The sequence below is a fragment of the Helianthus annuus genome, chromosome 6 (assembly GCF_002127325.2).
Source record: "Helianthus annuus cultivar XRQ/B chromosome 6, HanXRQr2.0-SUNRISE, whole genome shotgun sequence".
In the NCBI taxonomy this organism is placed as follows: Eukaryota; Viridiplantae; Streptophyta; class Magnoliopsida; order Asterales; family Asteraceae; genus Helianthus; species Helianthus annuus.
Genome location: NC_035438.2, coordinates 70,853,740 through 70,876,403, shown reverse-complemented (window position 1 = coordinate 70,876,403; position 22,664 = coordinate 70,853,740). Strand labels below are relative to the sequence as shown.

Sequence of the window (22,664 nt, the reverse complement as noted above, 5' to 3'; positions counted from 1 at the left end):
ATAAACTTTACTATTCCTTGCACAACAAAACATGATGTTAAAGTAAAAATCATTAATGAAATCTTTGTTCAAACTAAGGTTTAAGATACAACAGTACTAGGGGATTCTTCATGTGTAGCTTTCCATTTCATATTATTTGTAATCCAAGTTGTGTAATTTATAAGTTTTAAATTATGTATTTAATGATAATTAATAATCATTATATGTGATATTCTCTTAGATTGTGTAAATTAATTTCAAAATTATCTGCTTTTTATATAAATTTTAAAGAAAGAAATTGATATTTGCTTAATTATATGTGGTTTTAAACAATTTTATATGGTATCTATCATCTTTAGGTATGTGAGATATTTCGTTTATTTAACTGTGTAATACACAGATTTATAAAAAAAACATAAAAATAAAATAGTAAATGCCAAATGACATCCACCAATTGATTTAGGAATTCCACCAACCAATTAAAACAGTCAAAAATTAAATAAAGAAACATTCTCACATATAAGATACAATAATACTTAATAAATAAGAGAGAGGAAACGAGGGTGATTAGCTTTTATTTTAAATCACCCAAAAACTGTCCCATTTCACCACCTCTTTTTTGGTAATTAGAGAAAGGCCTCCCCCCACAAAAAAAGTGGTGGGCAAAAAAGTAGTTTTTGTACACAATGGTGATGGTGGTGATGATGACCATAATTGATGCTTCTCTCCAATCTTGTACTCAACCAACACCAACAACAAACATAGAATCCTTCATTCTCTCTCTCTCTCTCTCTCATATCAACCAACTAGAATAAAAGACACCCCACACACAACCACATTTTGTTAATATCATTCAAATTTCTTGATTTGAAAACACCCACATAAAGAAACACCAATTTGAGTGATATAAAGAGAATGGATAGTGCTTAAAATCATCCTTTTTTCATATGATTTCAAGATTTTTTGAACTATAAACACCGAACAAGATTAGAGGAATCCAAATCTTGATCTTTGCTCATATGATCTCAAGATTTCTTGAATCATGAAAACCCACATGAAAAAAGATTAATACCAACAATTCTATCCATCATGGAGATCACGTGCGGGTGTTGGTCAGTTTTGCGGCGCAGTGTAAGCAGTGGCTCTTGTAAACCTTCTGCTGAATCAAGATCAAACTCCCTCACTTCTTTCCCTAGAAACAGTCTTGTTTATGATGCTGGTAATTTATTTTTATTGTATTTAAAACAAGTTACCACCTTTATAGTAAGTATTTTATTGTATCATTTTATCTCATCTAATCTAATGATATGATATTTTCTCAAAACAAACTTGAAGAGCATTTTGTATCGAAAACTTGTGCTTTCGGAAAATATGCTATTTTACAATTTTAGACAGGAATATATGAAATTCTCTCTTTGTTATATGAGTGATCTCGTATATCCCCTAAAAACTTGTAAAACGTTATAGATTAAAATGTCAAAATGGTCCCTGAGTTTAGGTCATTTTTACTACTTCAGTCAAAAATGAAACTTTTTTTATGGTTTCATTTTTGTTGTCATTTCCATCCAATTAGCAAAGTGGGTTAGAAATTTTTGTTAACCTCTCCCCTTTTTGTCGTTTTCTTCATTTAAATGGAGGGTATAATTGTCATTTTATGTCTGACCTCCATCAGGAACTCCCTCATTTAAATGAGAAAAACGACAAAAAAGGCAGAAATTTCTAACCTAGTTTGCCAATTTGATGGAAATGACAACAAAAATGAAACCTCAGGGACCAGATACAAAATGTTTTAGACTGAAGTAGCAAAGGTGACTTAAACACATGAACCATTTTGGCAATTTACTCAATATCATAATATAGTTGATTAGTGATTTGATATCATATAATTCGATTGATTCATTGTTCTTGTTTAGCTACAGAGACCAGGTACTTGAATGCCAGCAACCGCGAGATGTGTGCTCCTAACGAACCACGAAGCTCTTCTGATCTGAACCCAAATCATCTTCTTCAGTTCAGTTTTCATGAGCTGAAATCGGCTACAGGAAACTTCAGACCGGATAGCATATTGGGTGAAGGAGGATTCGGATTCGTGTTTAAAGGATGGATTGATGAAAATGGCACCGCCCCGGCTAAGCCTGGGTCCGGTATCACGGTTGCAGTCAAGAGTTTAAAGCCTGATGGTCTTCAAGGCCATAGAGAATGGGTGGTTAGTATATGGTCAAATAAATCTAGTTGTCATATGGGATTTTAATTGCGGTCACTGTCTAAGATACTGACTTTTGTGTCAAGTTGCTGATAATAAAGATGTTAGACAATTGTTTTAGACTTTTTTTCGTGTTAGATGTAAAATAACGACTTTAACTGTTACAAGACAAAATAACCTGTCTTGCAGATATAGAAGTTGTTTTAAATAGTGTCTAGTGCATAATTGAAAAAAAAAGTTTATCTAAACCCAATATTTTAAAATAGGTTTCTATATTGTTTGTTGTAAATAGTATAACTCATAATGTAGAAGTCAATGAAACATGAAGCAAAATGGTTTTACCTTTTTGTGAACTATTCTCTTGTAAGATGCCTGAGAATGAGATTGCTGTTTTTTTCTATTGGTGGGTATTTCAAGTACAACCCATTAATGCATGGGTTTGCTTGGTACAATGTCTAAATGCATTGATGGATTGTAACTTACAAGACATATAAATTGGACCACAATGTGAAGACTAGAAAGTGAAACTAAAAGTCTAAAACTTTCTCAGGTTCCTAAATAATTGCACTGATGGGTTGTAAACTGTACAATACAAAATATTGATTTTCTAACATTTAGTCTTGGACATGTTGTCACATTTTTTTATGGTTTATGGTACAACTTATTAATGCACAAGGATCATAGGTACACCTTAATCATTTTAGACATTTTTTTTTGTGTTGGTATTTTCAGGCAGAAGTTGATTTTCTTGGGCAGCTTCATCATCCCCATCTTGTTAAGCTTATTGGATATTGCATCGAAGACGATCAACGGCTACTCGTTTACGAGTTCATGACTCGTGGAAGCCTCGAAAACCATTTGTTTAGAAGTAAGATTTCTTGATTTTCTGGCAGAAAAAGATGTGTATGATCATAGTGAACATTGCTGATTCATGGCTAAATGTTTTGAAGGAACCATACCGCTACCATGGTCTAACCGGATAAAAATAGCGACCGGTGCAGCCAAAGGGCTAGCGTTTCTTCATGGAGGAACCGAGCCTATTATTTATCGAGATTTCAAGACCTCGAATATCTTGCTTGATACGGTAAGTGGATTTAATAAATTGTAACTTCTCTAAAGTGAAGTTCGAGTGTATGTGACATAACATATTTTCCTTTTTTTATTTAAAGGAATATAACGCGAAGCTTTCAGATTTTGGTCTAGCAAAAGCAGGACCACAAGGAGATAAGACCCATGTCTCTACTAGGGTCGTTGGAACATACGGCTATGCTGCCCCCGAATACGTGATGACTGGTACTATTAATTATGCATGGTGTACAAGTTTTAAAAAACGAATGCTCGCTATACTAATCAAACATGTCACTTTTACAAAACACACACACATATAAGGTGAAGTTTTTTGGGTTTGACAGGACATTTGACGTCTAAGAGCGATGTTTATAGCTTTGGAGTTGTACTCTTAGAGATCTTGACAGGTCGGAGATCAATGGACAAAAAGCGCCCAAGTGGAGAGCAAAACCTTGTTATGTGGGCCCGCCCATATCTAGCCGACAAGAGAAAAGTGTATCAACTAGTTGATCCTCGATTGGAATTAAACTACTCCGTGAAAGGTGTCCAAAAGGTTGCTCAGATAGCATACAATTGTTTGAGCCGGGATTCAAAGGCCAGACCCTCGATGGATGAAGTTGTTAAATCCCTGAGCCCATTGCATGACCTAAATGACTTTGCCATTTTGTCTTATCATGCTCGTATGTCACAACAAGGTAGGCGTAAAAAGAAACAACCCGAAGGGACTCGAAATGTTACTCTGAATCAACCCAAACGGTTTAACGAGTCTCCCTCGGGTAGACAACATTGTAAATAGAAAATACATGTTCTATTTAGTTTGAGAAGATAATTATTCGAATTTGGATATGTTTGTGGTGTATTTTTTTTGGGGTGTTAAATATATTACAGAAGTTATTTATATGTCTGCATCTGAGGTGTGTCAAAAGATTTGGAAGTTTAACACGACTTATTTTTTCCTTATGACATAAACCTATTCTAGTTTATTTATTTTAAGTGTTTCAAATTTAAACATTCAGAATATTAATCATTTAGCTTTATTCCATCAGAGTGCACACATTATTTTTTCTTCTTGAGCTTATTGTTTTTTTATTTAATAATAACAGAACTTTGCTTTACAAATACTTATAATAAACGAATTGAGCCAATAAATATAAATTCATGATTGTAGTGACCTTAATAAAAAAACCTAAAGGGGCAATGTTCCTATAAAAGGGGCAGCGAAATCGAAAAAACGTCAATTTTTTTCAAAATTTACACTAATTTTACACTACTGTCGGAGCGTTAAGGGGCAACGGGTTGTCCCTTGTTCTATGCTAGGTCCGCCCTGCCTTAATTGATATATTTGTTGTTTGGTGATTTTTGTTTGCTTATAATAACCTGAAAGAAAAACATACATCATGTCATTGTCTAATCTATAAGTCATCGTACGGGTATCGTTTAAACGGGTTCTGTGTAATTTCAAGTGGAACTCACAAACACATTTAACTGAACGGATTTATTCTGGTCAACCAGGTAGGTTCACAGGTTGAACTGTTACCCCGTTTAATTTTATTCTTATTTATTAATTATTAATGTGTTTTCTTACATATTTATTTATATAATCTTAAAGAGAATGGTCGGTGGCTGTCACATCAAATTCTGTGGACCCAGGTACGATTCTTTTCCATTACAAATTCTGTGGTATATTTTTTTTTCATTTAGTAATCTCAGTACTTTTTTCTTTTTCTGTTCCATTGTTTTTTTATTTTTTATTCAGTAGCTGTTCTCAACCTTTTTTCCCTTTTCTAATTTTTTTTATTTTCATTTTGTTTCTTTATTTTTCCTTTTCCAATATACATTTGTTTATTATCTTTTCTTTTCCTGTATACATGCATATAATAAATATGATACCTATGAATGAATATATATATATATATATATATGTAGGTTTGTATGTAGATGTTTGTTTTTCGTGTACGACTATCCACTTTCTAATTCGTATTTTCATTGTTTAGCTTAAAATTAAAAAAAAGGGGTAAATTACTTTTTGAGTCCATGTGTTTTAAGGGTTTTAACCACTTGAGTCCAAAATCAAAATGTTTAACGCCCTGAGTCCCTATAGCCACTTTTCTTAACCATTTGAGTCCAAATTTCTAACATCGTTAGAATTTGCTGTTAGTTTTTCATAAAAAGACTAAAATGCCACTGAATTAAAAAAACATATAAACCTAAAACAAAACCTTATCCCTCACACACACTATCTCTCTCTCTCTCACACACACACACACTATCTCTCTCTTCTCTCTCTCCATACACTTGCAACCATAACAAACCTCACAATGCCAAACTACCAGATCTGGATCGTGGAGGCGGAGAGGCGAACCAGAGCTGGCCAAACTCCGATCTGAATTTGCAGGCGGTGAGTGGTGTTTGACGGTGGGTTTGCTTTGCAGCGCCGCACTCAACAACATCACCCTGATCTGGTCAAACTCTGATCTGGATCTCTGAATCTCAACAACATCACCCAGATCTGTTAACTACGCCATCATCACACCATCCCTAAATCTACAATTGGAAGTGCATCATGAACTGTTGCAGTAGCGGCTTAGAACGAGAAATTGCAGATCGTCTTCTAAGGAGTTCGAATGAAGGAGGAGGTATCATGTTTTCAAGACCAGCACATCAGATATGTATCGGATTCGTTCATAGTTCGAATGAAGGAGGAGGAATCAATTTGGTTGTGATTTTGGGTTTTTCTGTTGTGGGTTTTGTAAAAGTTGTTTTTTTTTATCATGGGTTTGTGGTAAAATTTGGATTTTTTAAATTAACTGACCTCAATTTCGTACTGATTTTGGGTTTTTTTTTTTTTTTACTTTTTCTGTTGTGGTTTTTGTAAAAGTTGTTATCTTTATCATGGGATTGTGGTAGGATTGGGATTTGGGTGTGTACAATGATCATGACATCATGTTCTTGAAACACATGCATCTTTATGTTAGAACCGTGAATTGAGGGTTCAAGAATAAGTATTTGTTTCTTGGGGGGTTGTTCAATGTGTCTACAAATTCTGTTTTATGGGTTTTCATTGTGTTTAATATTGCGTGGTTTTGGTTGTAAGCTGAGGGATTGGTATCTGGATTCATTTTGTGATCTGAGATCGTTTCTGGAGATCAAGAATGCAAACGATGAGAGGGAGTTTAAGCAGATGATTAAGATGTTTAAGGTGAGGCATAACAATGTTGTCCTTGCGATGGCTCTAGGAGTTCAACAGTTACACTGTGTTCCCGAGTTTCATTAAATGAAAGAAAAGAAAAGATTTGGAAGGAAATAATTTTTAGTTGTGTTCCAGAGTTCCATTAAAGGAGAGAAGAGAAAATGAGAGGTTTTTTTGCCTAAATTTAATCTTTCCAATTTGGAAAGAAACGGGGAGAAGAGAAAACAAAATGAGAGAATCATTTCTTTTCTTCCCTTAACTTAACTCAGGAACACAACGTTAAGGAGAGAGATGTATAAGAAAGGAGAGAAAAATCTAAATAATTTTTTTTTATTTTTTAATCCTAGGGGTAATTTGGTCATTTAACAAAACTTAACAACAAAATTCTAACTGTGTTAAAATTTGGACTCAAATGGTTAAAGAAAATCCTTATAGGGACTCAGGTCGTTAAACTTTTTGCTTTTGGACTCAACTAGTTAAAACCCATAAAACACAGGGACTCAAAAAGTAATTTACCCAAAAAAAACTATATCACATTGTTATTTTTAAGTATGAGTCATTATAAGTTCACGTTTCGACGTAACTTTTCTCACGTATTTTTTTTGGAAACAAGTCGGGTCAATATAATGCGTTTCATGTTTATTTTTATGGGTGGCTATAAATTCATGTTTCAATTTATATAAATTCACGTTTCGACATAATTTTTTCGGAAACAACTCTGGTTAAGCATAATACGTTTTCATGCTTATTTTTGCATACGATTTTGGTTGGTCTATGTTTTGACGTAAATTATGTTTGGAAACGAGTCTGGACTCTGGTCATTCGACAATATAAATTCGAGTCACTGATTGTTGATGTTGCTAGGTCTTGATTCAAATATAAGGATGATGTAGTGGTTATATGGAACCCTCACTAAACGAACCACCCCGGGTTCAGTTCTGTTTCTTTTGTAACTACAATGCTTATATAGGTTACACTGAGTTAGATCGGATACGTGGAAACACACGTTTTCATATGATTACCGCATCACATAATGTGTCCTTAGCTATAAACAACTAAGTCGTTGCCGCCGCAACGCGCGGCCTACGGCAAGAATCTAGTGATAGCTTAAACTAATAGGTTATTCATCAAATTTAAAATTTTAAACATGACTATTTGTAATCATTTGTACTCATTATTGTAAATTTGTAATTTCAGAATACTAATATTTCAAAAAAATTATAAATCGGGTTAAATGAGTTGTGTTTGTGTCAATTCGTAAAAACTCATATATATTGTGTTTGGTTCATGTATCTAACATGATCTTTTGGGTTTGTGCCGTGTTCGGATTTGTGTCGGGTTCAATCCATCAATGCACAAACACCGTCATATATTGGTGTGAAAGATTATATATGTATTAATTATCAACTCCATTATGGATTAATGGTTTTACTCAATCTTATATGGATTGTATCTGTTTGTCCTTTGTTTTTTTGTTTACTTTTAACTTCGATACTTTTCATCTGTTACAACTTAACTCCAACAGTTTTTTATTTTCAACTTTGATCTCCTATACTTTTAATCTTTTACGTCACAATCTAAATTTTGTGAGTTAACACGCCGCAACGTGTGTGTATGGTTCAATATTTTTACGTTTATTTTTTCCCGTTTAAGGGAGTACTGTTATGTAATATGTTTCGGTCTAATCTTTTCGCATTAACACGCCGCAATATGTGTGCGTGGTTTCTATATTTTTACGTTTACTTTTCGTTTCGGTTTTATTTATTTTTTTTTTTGTTCCTTTCTTTTGTTTTTACGAGCTTTTCCGGTGTTAGATAATTGGTAGCGATGATGTGGCATTGGTTACAAACTTATTGAACAATAGAAAACTTACTCAGTTTTGTGCTATGATTAATAGTTAATTGTTGTTGTTTATACACAAACTCAGAATTATATAAAACAAATTTTACGAAAATTAAGGGCAAATAAAACATGCCCTTTACTTTTATTTTTAATCTTTCAAACAAAAAAGTAAAAATGGCATTTTTATTTCTTTCTGTGAGAAATCAGAAAGCAAGGAGGCAAAGCTGTCATGTATATTGGTTGTTGTCTAACAGCATGAAGACAATTATTTGTTATACATCTAATTAATATTTAATATTATATTATATGTTTGTAAAGCATTCAAATATTTGTAAATGTTAACTAAAACGATCACCGGACCCGTTATATTATATAAGTTGTAGTGATAAATATCCACGATTATAAAAACGATAAATCTAGCTTTAGGCTACGTATAGTCATAAAGCCCTTTGTGGGGCGTTATGCGATAAGTGTCGAAAGGCGTAAGAGAGGGCCTTTATGGACTTTATATAACTTAAGTGTGTAGTGGAGATATATATATGTATGGGGCTTTATATATATATGCGTGTGAGTGGGGAAGGATGAAACACGCCATTATGCATTTCGCGAGAAGGAGAGATTTTCAGCATATGGCGCCCCCGGTAATGGTGTTCAGGGGCGCCATGGGGCGTTATACTTGAGTTTGGCGTGATGTAGCGCCCCATTACACAAGACCTTACCATTAATACTATTAAAATGGGAAATTCTATTGGCACACCGACCTGTCTATTGGCACACTTTGGCAATTCAATACGCCTCGTATAAGCCTATACGATGCGTATTAAGGCACTGAATTTTTGAAGTTTATTTTTTGGTGTGTTGTGTTTGGTTTTTGGTGTTTTGGGTTTGTTATTGGTGTTTATTATTGCTTATTTTTGTTTTAATGAGTTTTAAAATCTTTATTATTTTTTTATCGTTAAGTATCGTATTATTTTTAAAATTTTTGAAGTTTATTTTTTGGTGTGTTGTGTCCAATGCAAGGATCTTCGAATGCGAACCCGAGAAACGAAAGGGATTTCAAGCAGTTGGTCGAAAACATAATAGATAAAGATCTTGCAATGAAAGCCAGTGCAAAAAATGCGGAAATGTTGCATAATTCATTTAGTTTCTATTCGGTCATCTTTCCAAACTGCAACACACGCATGTCACACCCTGGCTTTGCGGAAGCGTGGTTAATTTGGTGTGACTTCTTAATACCATAGCTTAATCATAACAAAGCTATATGAATTAAAAACATGCAAGAATCATCCATTAAATTTTAAAACCAAACATAGTATCATTGTTTAAACGGAACAACACTCTAATAACCATAACATTGTTTCCCAAACAAAACAACTTAAACATAACTTAAACACAGTTTAAGGACTGTGACTTGTCCAGGAAAGAGTCACATTCCCTAAACCCCGGATGACCTTGGAAACTAGTGCAGCGGGAAAACGTGCCATACCGTGCCAGATCTTTTAATTCCCTGAAATACATGTAAGTTGAAAAATCAACAATAATGTTGAGCGAGTTCATGTGTAAGTGAGTAAGTAAACCTTTGTATTTATCAAACCCTGGTATGTAGCAAATAAGGAAAAAGAGATCACCAATGGTTTGCAAGGCCATTGATATGTGTGAAATGCAAGTAGGAAGGCTCAAACCTAGCAGATTTATGCGTCGGGTACAAAGTCATCCCGAGGTCCGTTATGCTGGGCCTGGGACTGGGCTCGCTACACCCAAATAGATCTATCGCTCCTGCCCCTCGGTCCTACCCTGAGGATTAATGACCTCAAGTTTCCGCCTACCCATTCACATGATCTAAAAAGTAACCCTCCTTACGCTAACCATACCATGTATAAAGTAATCATAAACATTGTAACATGTATTTCACCCCCGCAGTTTAGAAAACTGAAAACAGTTAAGAGAAAAGGGGGACATGAACTCACAGTCAGTGCGTCTCTACCAAGTACTCCGAATGTCAGCTGTGCGACGACCTACATGTACTAATTCTATTAGACGGATGGCCGTGCCTTAGCTTTATAGTTTGGGTTTTTGGGAAAATAGTTAGACAACTATTTCGTGTTTATATTTTGCATGTACTTGGTAGTTAATCTCCTTCCCAAGGATGGGGGATTTAATACATGTGCGTTCAATTAATAATATTAAGTCTCACTTAATATATCTTCATTTCAAATATAAATATTTTTCTCAAAAATATTATATTTCCATTTCACATAATTTCCCCCCAAAAAAAAATAATACGTTCATAATCATTTCCGTATAATGTGTAAGTTACGTTTTAGTAATCGTGTGGTAATAATAATTACCGTTGTAACTTATATGTTTATCGTGAAAGCGTTTGTATTATTTTGGGTTTGTCAACGTTTGCAAATATTATTTTACTCTAAAAATAATATTTGTGTATTTTCACAAAATAATCATAAACAGTGTTGTGAAAAATTATATTTACCAAATATATATTTATCACGTTTAGTTTTGTGAAAATCCCACCTCCGAATATTTGTAAATAAAGTTGTGGCGAAATATATTTTGAAAACATGTCGAAAATAATTCTAACACTTGTAAATAATTCTAAGTGTTAGGTTTTTAGAAAAATTTCGCCAGAGTTTCCTTTGTAACGGGAGGTGGCCACGCTTTCAAGCGTATCATTTTCTTTTACAAAATCATTTCAACAACTTCTTGATTCAAGCAAACAATTTCCGACACATCAAACTAGTCGACAAGTATGTAAATCGCATAATCACATGAACTTGTAGTTTTTCCGAAAACTATAGTGTAGATCCCGTTATAGTTTGTGGATCTATGTATAAAGTAACTCAATCTTGTAAAAACCTCGTTTTTAGAATAAATCCATCTTTACAACTTCCCGTCATCTTTCACAAAGATTGTTATTTTGTCGGATCTTTCATTTCACAAGTGTTTATACGCTTGTGGTTTGTAAAAATCACACTTGTTAGTGTGTTATCCGTCTTTTAGAAAACATGATTTTCTCGACACTTGGTCCTTTGAAAATACCACTTGCAGATACGTAGATCCGCTAGTTTTAAACACTATTTTACAAGTAAAAATACTTTTACACAAGTTCATGTTTCTCGTGTGGTAGAGTTTCACCTTTTAACCCTTGTACCGATAGAAACAAGCTTATGTCAAGATCTATGATCTTAACAAAGTCGGGTTAAACGATGATCCGAGCTATCACAACGTAGATCGGGCCTCAATATTCACAACTTTCAAATACTACAACTTTTACACAAGTATTAAGTTTTTACCCAACAATGTTCATGTTTTAGTAGACCTTAAAGATTCAAAATGCAAGTTTCCGAGTTTTAATCGTTACAAATCTTATTAACCACCTTAGAATGATCCGAGTATGAGTTTTAAGTGTTATACCTCTAGCTCGAGGCTAGGGAAGAATCTATGCGAAAATGTGGTGGATAAAAGCAAGATAACGAGGTCCTTCACCTTCCGTTAGCTCCAAGACTCCTTATGCGAGATCCTTAACACTTGTGTGATGTTGGAATGGAATGAACAAGAGCCGAAAATGGATGTAGAAGGGGGAGGGGGTTCGGCCGAGAGGGAGCAAGAGGGAGAGGGTGTGTGTTCTTGTGGTGTGAGAATGTGAATGTTCATATGTGCTAATGAGTTTACTTCTAGGCAAAGCTTTACATGGTTAACCAATGGTTTGTATGTCATCAAGATATGAGACAAGAGCCCATATTATAATGAAAAATGGTACATGTCAAGGTCACAAGGTGACCGATCGGCCCAGGGGGGGGGTTTCTTGGTTCGATTTCAAGTAGATAGTTAGTGTTTAGTTACTTTAAACCAAGTTAGATTTAGGGTTAACTCGGTTAGTCACATGTTGTGCTTTAACGCGGGTGTTAGGGTATTCAGGGACTCTAACTGGCTCAGAAAAAGACCAATAATATTATTGTCAATATTTTTATGTTCCGGGTATAGTCCGGTTGTTCGGTTGGATAGTAATCCGTTAAAGTGCTTAAGTAAGCTTTTAAGTGTCGTAAATAATACTTTTAGTGACACAACTCATTCTGCAAAGTGTCAGGAATATTTTCCTCATGTTTTGGCACTTTATTAGTTAGCCAGAAGCTAGTATGTTAATAAAAGTGCTGTGTTTTGTGCTTAGAGTACGTTTTAGGCACATCCAGTCATTATATCTTATTCCTAGAGACGCAGTTCTACAACCCTTGTATCCCTACACTCACTATGGGTGTAGTAAAATATTTCTGGCTCATACAGGCCTTAGAGGCAGTGTCTGCCTGATGCTGGCTTTATCAGCATGTTCAATAGGTTATCCGTTCTAATGCTACTGTGCTTTAGTGCATCATGTTTGTCACTAAGGTTCAACATGTAAATAGTGTAGTGACAGTATGTAAAGTATGATGCAGGAATATACAAGTACTAGAAATCAAGTAGTAGTTTGTCAGCAATTTCAGTTAAGCACAGTAATTATGCAGCAATTAATTATTAATTAAATCGTACGGATACCTGGTTTTGTGAGGGTTGTCACATTCTCCCCCCGTTAAAGAAATTTCGTCCCGAAATTTTAAGTTCTGCTTGTAGAAGCAGGGTTCTCAGGAAATAAGTGGGGGTATTTCTCTTTCATTCGGTCCTCACGCTCCCAGGTGAATTCAGGACCATGTCTAGCATTCCAACGAACTTTGACGAGCTTGACACTGCTCTGGCGGGTCTTGTTTACTTTCCAATCCGTGACCTCAACAGGTTCTTCAACGAAATGGAGCGTGTCGTCAACATGAATTTCGTCGGTAGGAATGACAACGGTATCTTGTGTTGGACTTCTCTTCAGATTGGATACATGAAATGTATCGTGAACGCCATTCAGTTCGGCAGGTAGGTCCAACTTGTATGCTACTAACCCGATTCTCTCCAAGATCTTGAACGGTCCAATATACCTCGGGTTCAACTTTCCACGTTTCCCAAAGGGTGCCACACCCTTCCAGGGTGATACCTTCAACAAAACCATATCACCAACCTCAAACTCTAGAGGTTTCCTGCTTCGATCTGCGTAGGCTTTCTGCCTGTCACGAGCCGCACTGATGCGGTCTCGTATCTGTGCGATCTTATCTGTGGTTTCCTGTACCACTTCAGGACCAACCAATTGTCTATCACCTGCGTCAGCCCAACAAAGCGGTGATCTGCACTTGCGCCCATATAAAGCTTCGAATGGCGCGGCACCAATAATGGTGTGGTAGCTGTTGTTGTATGAGAACTCAACCAAAGGCAAATGCTTATCCCAGCTACCGCCCAAATCCATCACACATGCCCTCAGCATATCTTCTAGTGTCTGTATCGTCCGCTCGCTTTGGCCGTCGGTCTGCGGGTGAAAAGCAGTGCTCAGATTCAACTTTGAGCCAAAAGCTTCCTCGAAGGATTGCCATATCCTTGACACGAACCTTCCGTCTCTATCAGAGATAATCGAGAGAGGTACTCCATGGCGTGTAACAATCTCTCTCATGTAAATTTCGGCCAATTTGCTCGTATTATCCTTCTCTCGGATAGGTAGGAAGTGTGCTGACTTCGTTAAGCGGTCCACTATTACCCATAAAGTGTCATGGCCTCTTGGCGTTCTTGGCAACTTCGTAATAAAATCCATAGAGATTTGTTCCCACTTCCACTTGGGAATCTCTGGTTGCTGCAGAAGTCCCGAAGGCTTCTGGTATTCCGCCTTAACCTTGGCGCATGTTAAACATTTGCTCACATAAACAACAACATCGCCTTTCATCCTAGGCCACCAATAGTAATCTTTAAGATCCTGGTACATCTTATCCGCTCCAGGATGGATAGAGTACCGCGACTTGTGAGCTTAATCGAAAATATCCTTCCTTAAACCACCAAACAGAGGAACCCAAATCCTTTTCTCAAAACATAACGTTCCTTCCCTGTTTGGTACCAATAGCTTCTCCATCCCACGGAGATATTCTTCTTCAAGGTTTCTTTCCTTGAGAGCTTCTTTCTGCGCTTCACGGATGCGCAAAGAAAGATCGGTCTGAATAATAATTTCCAAAGCCCTAACCCTTATGGGCTTGATCCTCTCTTTTCGACTTAGGGCATCGGCGACCACATTCGCCTTCCCTGGATGATACTTAATCTCGCAGTCGTAATCATTCAACAGTTCTACCCATCGTCTTTGCCTCATGTTCAACTCCTTCTGGTTGAATATATGTTGGAGGCTCTTGTGATCTGTGAAGATTGTGCACTTCGTACCATAAAGGTAGTGTCTCCAGATCTTTAAAGCAAAAACTACTGCGCCGAGTTCCAAATCGTGTGTGGTATAGTTCTTTTCATGTATCTTCAGTTGGCGTGACGCGTAGGCAATAACCTTTTGGCGTTGCATCAACACACAACCCAATCCTTGACGCGATGCGTCGCAGTATACCACAAAATCATCTGTACCCTCTGGTAGGGCTAAGATTGGCGCGTTGCAAAGCTTATCTTTCAATATCTGAAATGCTTCCTCCTGTTTGATTCCCCAATCAAACTTCTTGTCTTTCTGCGTGAGGAGCGTCAATGGTTGAGCGATCTTTGAAAAATCCTCAATGAATCTTCGGTAATAGCCAGCCAAACCCAAGAATTGTCGAATCTCGGTTGGCGTCTTTGGCGTTTCCCAATCCTTGATCGCCTCGATCTTGGTGGGATCCACGTGGATTCCATCTCCATTCACCACGTGCCCAAGGAATTGCACTTCTCTTAGCCAAAACTCGCACTTAGAGAACTTGGCGTACAACTGTTCCTTCTTTAGCAGCTCCAGAATGGCTCTTAAATGCTGCTCGTGCTCAGCCTTCGTCTTTGAATAAATCAAAATATCATCGATGAACACAATCACGAACTTATCCAAGTACGGCTTACAAACTCGATTCATCAAATCCATGAACACTGCAGGTGCGTTTGTCAACCCAAACGGCATAACGAGAAACTCGTAGTGTCCATATCGAGTTCTGAAGGCTGTCTTCGGGATACTCTCCTCCTGTATCCGTAACTGATGGTATCCAGATCGAAGATCGATCTTTGAATAAAAGCTTGAACCTTGTAGTTGGTCAAACAGATCATCGATTCTTGGCAGGGGATACCTATTCTTGATCGTCAGCTTGTTCAACTCTCTGTAGTCAATACACATACGGAAACTACCGTCCTTCTTCTTGACAAACAAAACTGGAGCTCCCCAAGGCGAGAAGCTTGGTCGGATAAATCCCTTGTCTAACAACTCTTGAAGTTGCGTCGACAGTTCTTGCATCTCAGACGGAGCAAGTCTGTAGGGTGCCTTAGCCACAGGCGCGGCGCCTGGAACTAAGTCAATGCGAAACTCCACTTGCCTTTGAGGCGGCAAGCCAGGCAAATCTTCTGGGAAGACTTCTGGGTACTCCCTCACGACAGGGATGTCTTCGATCTTTGGCTCAGCAGCCTTCTTATCTACAATGTGTGCCAGAAAGGCAGCACATCCCTTCTGCAAACACTTTCTTGCCTTCAGGCAGCTAATAATCCTCAACGGCGTCTCACGCTTCTCTCCGTGAACAACAATGGTCTCACCATCATTGGTCGGGATATGAATGACCTTCTCATGACAAACTATCTCGGCCTTGTTACTCGATAACCAATCCATCCCTACTACCACGTCGAAGCTTCCCAACTGGACTGGTAGTAGATCTAGAGCGAACTCACGCTCTCCCAATTCGATTACACAACCTCGAATCACCTCATTAGCTTCTACTAACTTCCCATTCGCCAATTCAATTGAGTACGGAATATCTAACTTACTAGCGGCTAAACCAAGCATATTCTTAAATTCTAACGATACGAAGCTATAATCAGCGCCAGTATCAAATAAAACGGATGCATAGCGTTGGTTTACAGGGAACGTACCAGTGACAACATTGGGATCCTGGCGCGCTTCCCTTGCTTCTATGTTGAAAACCCTTCCGCGGGCTTGGTTCAATTCCGGGCAATTCCTTTTGTAATGCCCAATATCACCGCAGTTGAAACATCCGGGCCTCTGCCCGTTTCCACCATTGTTTCCCGCTTGGTTGTTTCTCTGATTACGATTCATGGCGCCCGCTTGGTTTGCGTTGTTGACTCGGGTTCCATCACTTCCATTGTTCCCTTGGGGGCGATTTCCATTTCCGCCCCGGTTGGTGTTTCTGTTTCCAAATCCTCTCTGGCCTCCCTGGCCAGCAGTAGCCCAACAAGTCTCCTTCAGGTAGCCAGTCTTTCCACATGCTTCACAAACCTTCAAACCACAACGGCCAGAATGATGGCGCTGGCAGTTATTACACTTGGGCTGGGCGCCCATGTATCCCTTTCCTTTCCTCCTACCACCAGTTGTATCTTGTGCTGGCGCATTTGATTCCCCTTTCTTAACCACCACCCCGGTGCCCTGCTTGAAGTTTGAAAACTTCCGCTTGTTCCCTCCAGATGACTCCACATGAGTCTCCTTCTTCTTAGGCTCCACTTCATCAAACTTGTTCAAACGAATTGCCTCCTCCGTAAGAGCCACGCTCAAATCAATGGCTTCAGTGATAGTCGCAGGTTTGGAGGAGGTCACCATGCTTATGATTTGAGGAGCTAATCCCCAAATGAAGCGTTCAATTCTCTTGAACTCAGGTGTGACCATGTAGGGTACCACATGCGACAAGTCGTGGAACCTTTGAACATACTCTGCTATCTTAGGACCTTCCATTTTTAGATGCCAGAACTCGGTCTCCAATCTCTGGATTTCGGCGCGAGAACAGTACTTTTTGCGCATGTGTTCCTTCAGTTCGGTCCATGTCAACGCATAAGCAGCAGCTTCGCCAAGTGTCTGAACTTGCAAGTTCCACCAGGATAGGGCTCCATCCAAAAATAGCCCAGAGATGTAAGTGACTTGCTGATCCAATGCGCATTTGCTCATGCGAAGAACGGATTCTGTTTTCTCAGCCCAGCGGACAAAAGCGACAGCACCTCCTGTGCCATCAAAGTTTACGGGCTTGCAGTCCAAGAACTGTTTGTAGGTGCATCCTGCACATACATTATAACGCATGATTGGCATTAGCACTCTTGCTAAGGGGATCCATTTAGGTCATGGTATGTCTTAATGACTTAGGGTTACCATGAGGTGGATTGTTGTTGTTGCCAGTGTTGTCAGAGTTGCTTCCACTCATTCCTCCTTGAGAGGCAGCATATTGAGCAATAGCAGCAGCAATGACTTGCTGTAGTTCGGCCTGAGTCGTAGGCATCTGCTGTTGTTGACGTCTTGGCGGCATCTTCTAAAGATGTGTTTTCGTCGGTCAGGCCATAGTAACGCGTACGTATATAGTAATAGTAATAGCACATAACATCTCATGTTATCAATACTTCACAAATACGAATCACACCACATCCCATGTCACAAATATTATACACACAACATCCCATGTCATAAAAATATACACACAACATCCCATGTCATAATAATGTAAATAAGCAATCAAGCGAATCAAATATGATGAGAATACTGCGATTGCCATATATATCGAGACCACAACGTAAGTGTATCAGTACATCACTGTGTCATACAATCATCAATCAACTAGGGGCTACATCACCCCTGTCCAAAAGCTATATCAAATCAGTGTCAAATACATCAAATACATCAAGTATGTGTCAAAAGTCAGTATCATCATGTAGTCTCCAAAATGCTATGCAACCAAAAGCAATCGCCGTCCTCTCACCAACGTCTACACAAGCAGTACTGATGAGCTCTATACAGATGGCGGTGGAGGAGGGGGAAAGTAAGTGTAAAGCAAGCGACGTAACTGGAGCCAGTCCTCCTCCATAGCTTGCTGAGTACGGATGACAGAAGCAACCTGCTGCTCTAGTGTAAAGAGGCGAGCAGCATAATCTGGGGGTAATGATCGACATGGCTGAAGAGGAGAGTGTATCTGTCCATGGCATGAACATGGTGGCAGCTGAGCTCTCTCGAGCTCCTGGAGACGCTGCGTGTGTGACTCGTGCTGATGAACGAAGGACATCAAAACGTCCTCTATAGTGTGTCCCACATGAAATGGATGGTAAGGATCAGTAGGTGGCATGACTGGTGGTGTCGACCAAAGCATAGGCTCACTGGTGGGGTCAAACGGTGCCATATGAAACGGTGAAGCAGAGGGTGGAACAGATGACATCTGGGGCATGAAGGGAATAGACATCGGTACGTGCCCAAAAGGATGGGCTGATGAGCCCTCTCCAGGCCTCGCTGGAGGTACAAACTGAGGAACCTGAAAAGTGAAATCAACAGGTCGTGTAACAGGGATCTGAGGGGGCAAAGGTGGAACGTCCTCATCAGCAGGTATCCAACCGTGCTGTGCATGCTCATCCGGTGGATCCATGTGGTCTGAAAATAGTGCGTGCTCAGGCTCAAGTGGAATGGGATCAAATGGGGGAGCAACAATAGGATCAACTGGTGCAATGTGCTCAACAGGGATATCAACAATAGGTGGGGGAACAACAGGATCGATAGCAACAACGACATGATCGCCCTCCAAATGATCATCAACGGGCGGGTCAGCTAGAACAGGCTCAATTGGGATGCCAACATGTACGGGGTCATGCTCGGGCATAGGATCTAGAGCAGCTGCCTGCTCAGGAGCCAAGGCAGGCTCAGGGTCATCAAAAGCCATCTCGAAATCAAAATCGGGATCAATAGGATCAGCTGGATCAGCGGGATCCTCCATGGGCTGGTCCATCGGAATAAACTCAATATCATGATCCGGGTCGAATCCCGGAGGAAAGATGGGATCAGAATCCTCTATATCATCATGGTCAAATGCGAAGCTAGGAATAGGTGCGGCAGAGGATGCCTGGTCAGGATCCGAGTCGTGTGCAAAGTGCTATGCGCTCACCTCGTGAGAAGGTGCGGATGCCACAGACTCAAAGGAGTCTGGGACCGGTGAATGTGCGGGTGAGTCCTCGGCAGGGGCATCAGCGATCATCAGAAGATCGCCAGCAGGAAGTAGGGCTGCGTCCGGAATCTCATCCTCGATAGGCTCATCCTCAAACAGATCGATATCGTATTATTTTTAAAATTTTTGAAGTTTATTTTTTGGTGTGTTGTGTCCAATGCAAGGATCTTCGAATGCGAACCCGAGAAACGAAAGGGATTTCAAGCAGTTGGTCGATAACATAATAGATAAAGATCTTGCAATGAAAGCCAGTGCAAAAAATGCGGAAATGTTGCATAATTCATTTAGTTTCTATTCGGTCATCTTTCCAAACTGCAACACACGCATGTCACACCCTGGCTTTGCGGAAGCGTGGTTAATTTGGTGTGACTTCTTAATACCATAGCTTAATCATAACAAAGCTATATGAATTAAAAACATGCAAGAATCATCCATTAAATTTTAAAACCAAACATAGTATCATTGTTTGAACGGAACAACACTCTAATAACCATAACATTGTTTCCCAAACAAAACAACTTAAACATAACTTAAACACAGTTTAAGGACTGTGACTTGTCCAGGAAAGAGTCACATTCCCTAAACCCCGGATGACCTTGGAAACTAGTGCAGCGGGAAAACGTGCCATACCGTGCCAGATCTTTTAATTCCCTGAAATACATGTAAGTTGAAAAATCAACAATAATGTTGAGCGAGTTCATGTGTAAGTGAGTAAGTAAACCTTTGTATTTATCAAACCCTGGTATGTAACAAATAAGGAAAAAGAGATCACCAATGGTTTGCAAGGCCATTGATATGTGTGAAATGCAAGTAGGAAGGCTCAAACCTAGCAGATTTATGCGTCGGGTACAAAGTCATCCCGAGGTCCGTTATGCTGGGCCTGGGACTGGGCTCGCTACACCCAAATAGATCTATCGCTCCTGCCCCTCGGTCCTACCCTGAGGATTAATGACCTCAAGTTTCCGCCTACCCATTCACATGATCTAAAAAGTAACCCTCCTTACGCTAACCATACCATGTATAAAGTAATCATAAACATTGTAACATGTATTTCACCCCCGCAGTTTAGAAAACTGAAAACAGTTAAGAGAAAAGGGGGACATGAACTCACAGTCAGTGCGTCTCTACCAAGTACTCCGAATGTCAGCTGTGCGACGACCTACATGTACTAATTCTATTAGACGGATGGCCGTGCCTTAGCTTTATAGTTTGGGTTTTTGGGAAATAGTTAGACAACTATTTCGTGTTTATATTTTGCATGTACTTGGTAGTTAATCTCCTTCCCAAGGATGGGGGATTTAATACATGTGCGTTCAATTTATAATATTAAGTCTCACTTAATATATCTTCATTCCAAATATAAATATTTTTCTCAAAGATATTATATTTCCATTTCACATAATTTCCCCCCAAAAAAGAATAATACGTTCATAATCATTTCCGTATAATGTGTAAGTTACGTTTTAGTAATCGTGTGGTAATAATAATTACCGTTGTAACTTATATGTTTATCGTGAAAGCGTTTGTATTATTTTGGGTTTGTCAACGTTTGCAAATATTATTTTTACTCTAAAAATAATATTTGTGTATTTTCACAAAATAATCATAAACAGTGTTGTGAAAAATTATATTTACCAAATATATATTTATCACGTTTAGTTTTGTGAAAATCCCACCTCCGAATATTTGTAAATAAAGTTGTGGCGAAATATATTTTGAAAACATGTCGAAAATAATTCTAACACTTGTAAATAATTCTAAGTGTTAGGTTTTTAGAAAAATTTCGCCAGAGTTTCCTTTGTAACGGGAGGTGGCCACGCTTTCAAGCGTATCATTTTCTTTTACAAAATCATTTCAACAACTTCTTGATTCAAGCAAACAATTTCCGACACATCAAACTAGTCGACAAGTATGTAAATCGCATAATCACATGAACTTGTAGTTTTTCCGAAAACTATAGTGTAGATCCCGTTATAGTTTGTGGATCTATGTATAAAGTAACTCAATCTTGTAAAAACCTCGTTTTTAGAATAAATCCATCTTTACAACTTCCCGTCATCTTTCACAAAGATTGTTATTTTGTCGGATCTTTCATTTCACAAGTGTTTATACGCTTGTGGTTTGTAAAAATCACACTTGTTAGTGTGTTATCCGTCTTTTAGAAAACATGATTTTCTCGACACTTGGTCCTTTGAAAATACCACTTGCAGATACGTAGATCCGCTAGTTTTAAACACTATTTTACAAGTAAAAATACTTTTACACAAGTTCATGTTTCTCGTGTGGTAGAGTTTCACCTTTTAACCCTTGTACCGATAGAAACAAGCTTATGTCAAGATCTATGATCTTAACAAAGTCGGGTTAAACGATGATCCGAGCTATCACAACGTAGATCGGGCCTCAATATTCACAACTTTCAAATACTACAACTTTTACACAAGTATTAAGTTTTTATCCAACAATGTTCATGTTTTAGTAGACCTTAAAGATTCAAAATGCAAGTTTCCGAGTTTTAATCGTTACAAATCTTATTAACCACCTTAGAATGATCCGAGTATGAGTTTTAAGTGTTATACCTCTAGCTCGAGGCTAGGGAAGAATCTATGCGAAAATGTGGTGGATAAAAGCAAGATAACGAGGTCCTTCACCTTCCGTTAGCTCCAAGACTCCTTATGCGAGATCCTTAACACTTGTGTGATGTTGGAATGGAATGAACAAGAGCCGAAAATGGATGTAGAAGGGGGAGGGGGTTCGGCTGAGAGGGAGCAAGAGGGAGAGGGTGTGTGTTCTTGTGGTGTGAGAATGTGAATGTTCATATGTGCTAATGAGTTTACTTATAGGCAAAGCTTTACATGGTTAACCAATGGTTTGTATGTCATCAAGATATGAGACAAGAGCCAATATTATAATGAAAAATGGTACATGTCAAGGTCACAAGGTGACTGATCGGCCCAAGGGGGGGGGGGTTTCTTGGTTCGATTTCAAGTAGATAGTTAGTGTTTAGTTACTTTAAACCAAGTTAGATTTAGGGTTAACTCGGTTAGTCACATGTTGTGCTTTAACGCGGGTGTTAGGGTATTCAGGGACCCTAACTGGCTCAGAAAAAGACCAATAATATTATTGTCAATATTTTTATATTCCGGGTATAGTCCGGTTGTTCGGTTGGATAGTAATCCGTTAAAGTGCTTAAGTAAGCTTTTAAGTGTCGTAAATAATACTTTTAGTGACACAACTCATTCTGCAAAGTGTCAGGAATATTTTCCTCATGTTTTGGCACTTTATTAGTTAGCCAGAAGCTAGTATGTTAATAAAAGTGCTGTGTTTTGTGCTTAGAGTACGTTTTAGGCACATCCAGTCATTATATCTTATTCCTAGAGACGCAGTTCTACAACCC

The 22,664-nt window shown here is 38.4% G+C and overlaps 1 protein-coding gene across 2 annotated transcripts; it reads left to right on the top strand.

The window, feature by feature from the left end:
• The first annotated feature begins 526 nt into the window (after nt 1-526).
• On the top strand, nt 527-4,158 carry LOC110865628 (probable serine/threonine-protein kinase PIX7). Of its 2 annotated transcripts, none has more exons than XM_022114949.2 (6): nt 527-1,198; nt 1,893-2,185; nt 2,915-3,050; nt 3,133-3,266; nt 3,352-3,475; nt 3,595-4,158. In XM_022114949.2, exons 1-6 carry the CDS (start codon nt 1,069-1,071, stop codon nt 4,044-4,046), a joined length of 1,269 nt encoding a protein of 422 aa, XP_021970641.1. In that variant the 5' UTR covers nt 527-1,068; the 3' UTR covers nt 4,047-4,158. The 2 variants fall into 2 exon arrangements, with proteins under 2 accessions (XP_021970641.1, XP_021970643.1); XM_022114951.2 differs by having other exon boundaries at nt 612-1,198; nt 1,899-2,185.
• Nucleotides 4,159-22,664: the final 18,506 nt, after the last annotated feature.

Bases quoted from the DNA above. Each gene is read 5' to 3' on its own strand.
- LOC110865628 (XM_022114949.2), top strand. From the start codon at position 1,069: ATGGAGATCACGTGCGGGTGTTGGTCAGTTTTGCGGCGCAGTGTAAGC. The intron at 3,051-3,132 runs GTAAGATTTCTT...AATGTTTTGAAG, and splicing joins CGAAAACCATTTGTTTAGAA to GAACCATACCGCTACCATGG. The intron at 3,267-3,351 runs GTAAGTGGATTT...TTTTATTTAAAG, and splicing joins CGAATATCTTGCTTGATACG to GAATATAACGCGAAGCTTTC.